Source organism: Bison bison, unplaced genomic scaffold, assembly GCF_000754665.1.
Source record: "Bison bison bison isolate TAMUID 2011002044 unplaced genomic scaffold, Bison_UMD1.0 scf7180017864468, whole genome shotgun sequence".
Lineage (NCBI taxonomy): Eukaryota > Metazoa > Chordata > Mammalia > Artiodactyla > Bovidae > Bison > Bison bison.
Window position 1 is genome coordinate 682,318 of NW_011495029.1, and position 7,460 is coordinate 689,777.

Sequence of the window (7,460 nt, forward strand, 5' to 3'; positions counted from 1 at the left end):
GCGCCGGGCGCACGCCCGCCGGCCTGGCGCAGAGCCAGGGGGCGCGGGGCTCGGCGCGCAGCCACAGCGGCTCAGTCCAGCTGAGCCGCCGATCTGTGCTGACCGGGCTAGCCGGCGGGCGCACGGTCCCGCCGCCGCTCCCGCCCCGCCCTGCCGGGGGTCCTTGGGACTCCAGGGGCTGCAGCCGGGGCTCCAGGGGAAGGGGCAAACCCTGGAATTTAAAGGGCGCCCGCTTTCCCAGTTGGAGGGTTTTCCTGCCGTCAAGGGCAAGCAGGAAGCGCCGGCCTGGTGCGACGCAGGGTCTGGGATCCGCGCACCTCCGAGGATGTCCGGCCTCTTCGGGGAGTATACTGGACCGACAGGGGCCAGGTCTACATCCTCGTGGGCCCCTTGGCCCTACTCCCATTCTCTCTCCACTCCTACCTCTGCCTCCGCTGTCTGTCCTGGATGCAAATTTATGCTGCAAAATCTAAGCTCTGAGGTCTGGAAACCTGACCCACCGGGAGGTGGTGGCAGGGATAGGCCGGTGCTGCTAGGGCCCTCTGCGGGTGCCCCATCCCACATCTGGTCAGGAACTCGGAATACAGAAACCGATTTTATTTTTTTCATAGTCTGACTTTTCAAAGAACCCTTCTTGGATCCCCACTAACTACTTGCTTTCCAGGTCTCCTGAGCCAAAGTATCATGCGGGTCTGGACTCCTCCTGCCCCTATAAACCGTATGGGGGAGGGGAGGGTGGCAGAAGGTACTTGCCCTCTGCACTTTCAAGGCTCACGCTTGGGGAGCTGGTGCCACCCTCAGATCACACTTCCGAGACACAGGTTTTATGGCCCCAACTTCATCTCTGGGAAACATGACACTACCTGATCTTTATGCAGCCAGAGACTGGTTGCTGTCTTTCCCAGGGTTCCCCGAGGGTTCAGGCTGCAACCAGCTGTCTCTAAAGTGTGCAGAGCACTGGACAAGGAGTCAAGAGTCCTGGGTTCAAGATCTGGGGTTGCAGTAAGTCCTTATGTCACCTTGGGTTGTGACCTTTGCCATCCCTGGGCCTCAGTCTCCCTCCACTTTGTTGATGGTATGTGGGTGGTCCTTTGTGGTGGATTCTCAACACTCTGACTTCAGGTGTGGGCAGGTGGGCGGGGCTGAGACAGTGTGCCTTGGTGGAGGAGCTAGGGAGAGCTATGGAGAAGGCAATGGTACCCCACTCCAGTACTCTTGCCTGGCAAATCCCATGGATGCAGGAGCCTGGTAGGCTGCAGTCCATGGGGTCGCTAAGAGTCAGACACGACTGAGCGACTTCACTTTCACTTTTCATTTTCCTGCATTGGAGAAGGAAATGGCGACCCACTCCAGTGTTCTTGCCTGGAAAATCTCAGGGACGGGGGAGCCTGGTGGGCTGCCATCTGTGGGGTTGCACAGAGTCGGACACGACTGAAGCGACTTAGCAACTGAAGCGACTTAGCAGCAGCAGCAGCAGCAGCCCGGCTACCCTGTAGCTCAGGTTCCCTGGCACTCACTGTTGACACTATCTCCTTCAGCTTGGTGTTGGACGGCTGCCCTTCCTGGGAACCTTAGGATGCTGCTGGCTCCAGTGGGCCCCCTTCTCTGTGAGTCAGCTCCTTCAGGGGACAGCCCGCCAGCTGGTCTCCAAGGCACTGATGCTGCAGCTCCTGTCCTGATCTCTCACCGTGTGAAGCCATCCGTGGACCCCTCAGCTGCCCCTGTTGCTTCTGCTCTGACTGGCCTTTTAACTTAGAGATGCTGGGCTTCTGTGTTGTCATCTCAAGCCCCAGGCTCAGCTCACTTCAGGGGCCTTGTTGGCAAATCTGCTTCCCCAGCTGAGGGATTCTTATGCTATACTAGTGGGGAAACTGAGGCCAGAGAGAGTCAGCGAGTGGCATAAAAACACACAGCAAGGCAGTGGCTCAGAGGGATCCACCCCTGGCTCTACTAACGTCAAGTCCAGTGATCCACTGCATGGGGCTCTGCCAGCGCCCAGGACCATACCAATCAGGTCCCACATGTCTCAGCCTCAGATCGGCTTCCGAGGAGTCCCCGAACACTGACCCCTGTGGCAGAGGCTGGACTTCAACAGCCCCATCCTTCCCTCCCTGCTTCTTCCAACTCTCCCTGCTGCAGAAGCTTCCCATTAACTAGACACCATAGTCCACCCAGCCAGAGCATCAGATGATGTCTTTAGGTCAGCCCATCAGCCCTCCATACCCCTTCCTCCTGTGTCCTCTGCCCAGGCAAGGGCCACCTCACCTGAGTCCATAGATGTCTGACTCCACCCATCTTGTTCTGTAAGGTGGGCTTAGCCAGTGGGAGGAATTTGCCTCAGGTCACACCACGAGTTAGGATGGAAACCCCAGGAATTGTACTCTCAACCGTGAACTTCATGGCTGTCTGCCTCAGCCTGTGTCACCAGCCTAGCCTGTGTCTCTGGCAGGGAAGGGGACATTTGGCTGTCCCGCCTCTCCTCCCCTCCATCCTCGTCCAGCCCCGGTGGCTGCCACTCACCTCAGGTGTGGGGTGGAGGGCTGGAACCTGGACCGAAAGGTTGGCTGGTGGGAGATCCCGTCAGGAAGTGAGCCTGGGGGAGGATGGCCACCTATATAGGCTTCCGCTCTGGCTATTTTGGGAGGGGGCGCTCCCCTCTGTTCCCAGCCCCCTCCCCTTCCGGTGTCAGGTACTTCCCAACCACGGTGCTGGGTGTCTGTATCACATTCACCCTCCCTGGGCCCCTCGAGCCAGGCCTATTAATAACCCCTAGTCCCTGCCTCCCTCCAGCACCCAAAACTGAGGCTCAAGCAGGGCTCTCCTCTTCCATGAAGTCTTCCATGAACACTCTAGATGCCAGTAACATCGCCAGGCTCCAAAATCCCACAAGGAAAGGAAGGCAGCACTCGAGCAGAGGGATGGAATAGGAACTGTCTTCCATGCATGGGGCTGGTTAGATTCCTATTTTTACTCAGTCTTCTCCCTCCAGCCTTGCAGTACAGGCCTGTCTCCCTCTTGCTCTTGCATGAGTGAGGCAAACAGACAGGCTAGGGGTTCTGCGATTGACTACTCAAAGCTGTGGACTGGAGCAGGGAGTGGACCCAGCATTTTCATAAGATGACCTAGTGCCTCCTAGAAACACATGCTCTGCATGTTCTCTGACAAATTCCTTCCTCTCTTTGCATCTCAGTCTCTGTCTGTAAAATGAGTTCAATTAGAGGCAAACTTGGCTCTAGAGATGGGCCAGATGAAGAACCCCCTGAAATTGTATTCCCAAAATCACATGCAAGTGCTCTTTTGTGAAGCAAGGGCCCACAGCTTTCAGGAGATTCACTAAGACATCTCTGGGGTGGTCTGTCTTGGATTGGAGATGACCATCCAAGGGGTGTGCTTTGAAAAGCATGAATGAATGTAACACATATTTACTGAGTGTCTAGTATGAACACCATGAAAGCTTCCTTTTCTCATCCCCAGCCTTAAAAAGAATTTCCAGGATGCTGACATTGTCAACAGGACATTCCAGTTCCTGATGGTGGTGTTAGGAGGCCCAGTCTCCATGCGAGGTAGATTGGAGGGAAGCTGTACTGGTCCTTCATTGACCATCAGTTGACTCCATGGATGGAAGGAGCAGAGGGTGAACTGGATGGGGAAGCTGGTTCTGGAGCCTGAATGTGTTGTGCTAAGGGTCTGGACTAGGGTGATGGTAATGGTATCAAGGAGGGATGTAGACATAGGATAGCATCTCTGAGGAGACTCTTGCAGGCTTGAGGGCTATGAGGAACAAGTTGGACAAGTCCTAGCTGACTCTCAATTTTCAAGCTGGGGTTCACTAGAGATTGGCAGTGCTGCTTTTGAAGGCGGTAAGCCTGGGGAGGAAGTGGTACCCAGCTGGGGAGATGATAGTTGGAGATGAGCTCAGAGATCCTCCATAGTGACCTCCTACAACCTGCTCACATTGTAGGTGAAGAAACCAAGGCCAAGATGACAGACCCAAATCATGTAGAGAGTAGTGAATGAACCAGGACTTTGTGCTGGGTTTGGGATGCTTGGAGGACATTCTGGTGGAATGTGCCCAGGAGCTCTGAACTTTGGAGAGGGCTGACTGGACATAGAGCTGTGGTGGTCATTGGGGAGGTCAAGGAGTTGAAGTCACAGGCATGGCTGAGCCCTGGGGCAGTGGGTTGGGGGATGCAGCATCTTGAGGACCAGCCATGGAGAAAGATCCCCGGCTGGGGTCTGGGAAAGTAATCACACTCGTTTGCTGAGTATTATACCAGGTATAGTGTACACTGCATCATGGTTTCATCCTCATAACTCTCCCTATAAGGTAGGTATTGCCTTCAGGATTTTGCTAATGAGGGAACAAGGCTCAGCAAGGTTAGGTGACTTGCCTAAGGTTACAGAGTGCCAGGGTCCAGCCCCGGTTGGATCCAGGGATTCCCTCAGGATGATGGCGTTGGCGATTAAGGGATAGCAAAGGCTGAGAGATTTATTAGATGCTCAATAATAACTGGTGTACACGGGAAATCAATAAAGTTCGTGACACCAAACTTGCTCTGACCACGGAAGCCGCAGGCACCCTCTCGAATAGCGGAAGGTGCCCCACCTTAGGTACCTTCTCAAGTGGTTCTTAGAAGCCCAGGCAAATAAGTGGTTGCAGAGGACCCCCGCACTCCAAATTATTTTGGCATGAAGGAAGAACAGAAGAGAAAAGGAAGAAAAGGAAATAAGAAAGAACGACACAGGGAGACCAAGCTTCGGTGAGCAAGGCCCATAGCTTTATTTTCAACAGGGGCTTTTATACCATAAGTTGCACATAGAGGATAATAGGGGGTGTGAAATCATGCAAAGTCAGCAGTCTTTGATCCTTATCGAAACCAGGGTTTCTTTTCTGCAAACTTATCGTGTACAAATGGTTTAGGTGGTTTACATCATCTTCTGGCCAGAAGGCTATTAACATTTTATGACTCTGACAAAGGTTTGTCAACCATAAGACTTATTTTCTCTAAGAGTAATTATTTTAAAGTTTGGCACCATCCTCCAAAGGTGTTGGATAAAGTTGCATTCCTATAGGGCAGAGGTGCAATGGGTTTACAACAAAGGAAAGAATTTATTACCTTAAGGGTCTAAAGTTGCTAACACCAAGGCCACCACTTATTTTTTCTACATACCAACTATATTAATTAATACACTTCCAAGGATACAATACAGGGGATGTGGAAACTTGGCAGCAAGCATTGGCTCATCAATGAAATCTTCTACTAGTTTTATTCTGACAGCTTCTAACTCTCCGAGAGGCTCTAAAATATTTGAATATCTTAAGCTTCCCGTGCCTCTTGAGGCTAGGAGACTGTGAACAATCGAATGCATAGCTGTAGGAGTCTGGCTAAACTTGTCAGGCAAGTTAGAGAGCCATCTGAGGGGTTTGGAGTTAAATACTCCTATTATGCCCAGGAACTTTATTAACTGGAGCTGTAAGTTAACTCTTTTTCAGAGAGAGAGATGGTGGTGGGGGACAGGCCCCCGTAACGTCAGAGGTGTAGGTGAGAGCACAAAGCAGTAAAGCAGGCAGACTCTGGTTTTGGGGTAGATGCTCAGGCAGGCCCAGAGGGGCACCCCTTGAGTTCTGGCTCACCTTGCCCACCAGAACTCTCCCACATAACCTTGTTATGGGTGGGGACTCCAGTGCTGGCTCCCGGCATCTCCCCCTTTTTTATTTCTTAAAACAGCCAGATGCAGTTCAGTCGCGAGCTTCTGAGTGCTCTGTCAAAGAATTCTGACAATACAAGGAAGAATGATTATAAGAAGCAGAATTAAAGCAGCCAGAGCAACATAGCTAAAAACAGTAGACAGAATATTCTTTCCTGAAATGAAGTTAGAGCAAGTGTGGAAGAAGTCATTTGCTGCTCCAGCGGCAGTAAAATCTAATCGGGAGTCTTCCATGGTTGCTATTTGATCGTGAAGTTTCCCTAAATCTAAACCAATGTCAGAGCTGTTCCAGACACCTGAAATATGGTTTTTAATTTTTTCCCAATCATAATCTGTCTCATTTACTTTCAGGGGTGTTACACATATCCACCGGTAGTCAGCATGACAGGACAATGCCATTTTCACTTTTAAAGCCTGCAATTCAGTCCCAATATGTGTTACTGCTTCCTCTAGGGCATCTACCCTCATTTCTAATTTCCTGTCTATAGCTTCCTGGGTTGCCAATGTTAAAGAAACGTTTTTGGACATAGTATCAACATATTGAGCAGTATGTACTTGTTGAGTCAATGATATTGCTGCCACGGTAACAGAAGTAATTGCAGTTATTAAAGCTGCTATTCCCAAGATAAGTAAGCCCACAAACCATCGTGTTCACATCAAATCCTGTAGTTGTTGTAATACAGCCAAACTGTAATTATCATACCAGTAATTAGGCACAGTTACAGGTATCATGAAATAGGGTGGACGTTTCAATACCACAAGAGAATAAACATTATATTGGGGGGTCAAACAAGATGAAAGCATACATTGTTCACAAGTTACTATATTAGGTCCGCCTGAATAATTCATGTATACATTTAGTCTCTTGGAGTCATTAGTAAAGAGAAAAACATAAGGTGAGGGTAGACAAGCTAAAATAGAATAATTAGAATTGCTATCTGGACGGAATAAGGAAATGGGAGCAGTGGCAGCAAGGGCCCTCCAAATTTCTGGCTGCTGAAAGGTTCTGTTCTTAGTTGTATAAGACAATATAGGAGGAGCACATTCATTATTATGCCATCTAGTGATACTTAATGGCCAAGGAACCAAGTCTTTCTTCCAATTATAATATCTACTGAGAAAGTCACCAAGTAACAATGGGCTCGTACCTGGGTCTGGGTTACTCCAGTCTTGAATCACGTAATTTCCTCCTCCTGGTATTCTATAATCAATTCTCGAATCATAAGTACAAGATCTCCAAATCGGATACCCTGTACGATCATCTATGGTGTTCCATATGATATCTGAAGGCTTGGTGTTATAACAACTTGGATATCCAGGAGGGGGTCTATGGAATACAGTTTTGTGGGATCAAGGGCCCCAGGCATACGAGTCTGCAACATCCAAACCGCTAGACGCTCTCTAAGTTCAATACTTGAGGTTGGAGAACGGGTCAGAATTGCTTTTTTAGAGGCTCCAATACGTCCTTCCTTAGGGGTAGTAATAAAGCTTTCTATATAGTTGGGGAAGTTGAAGCAAACAGGAAGATCGTCTGTTAATCCCCTGAAGGTAAAATTGAAATTAATAGGATATTTATCTGTTGTATGGGAAGTATATGACCCTCCCAGTAACTGAGGCTGGTTTGTGTGGATCCGTAAGGGGTTGAGAGGGTAACAGGCAGGAAGGCCAGGGGTCTCCAAATAGAGGAAATAGCCTGCAAGTGTCAGACATTTTTATCTCTCTTAAGCGGCAGGAGGAAACAAACTAGCAAT

The 7,460-nt window shown here is 49.9% G+C and overlaps 1 protein-coding gene across 1 annotated transcript in view; it reads right to left on the reverse strand.

Moving 5' to 3' along the window:
* The window catches only part of PVALB (parvalbumin), a 22,691-nt gene extending 16,989 nt beyond the window's left edge, over positions 1-5,702 (reverse strand). Inside the window, exons 1-3 of the mRNA XM_010860620.1 lie at positions 5,636-5,702; positions 2,521-2,593; positions 14-350 (exon numbers count right to left, since the gene is read on the reverse strand). Of these exons, the coding sequence (XP_010858922.1) occupies positions 14-350; positions 2,521-2,593; positions 5,636-5,702 (477 nt within the window). The remainder of the gene's footprint in view (positions 1-13; positions 351-2,520; positions 2,594-5,635) is intronic.
* Between the last annotated feature and the right edge of the window lie 1,758 nt (positions 5,703-7,460).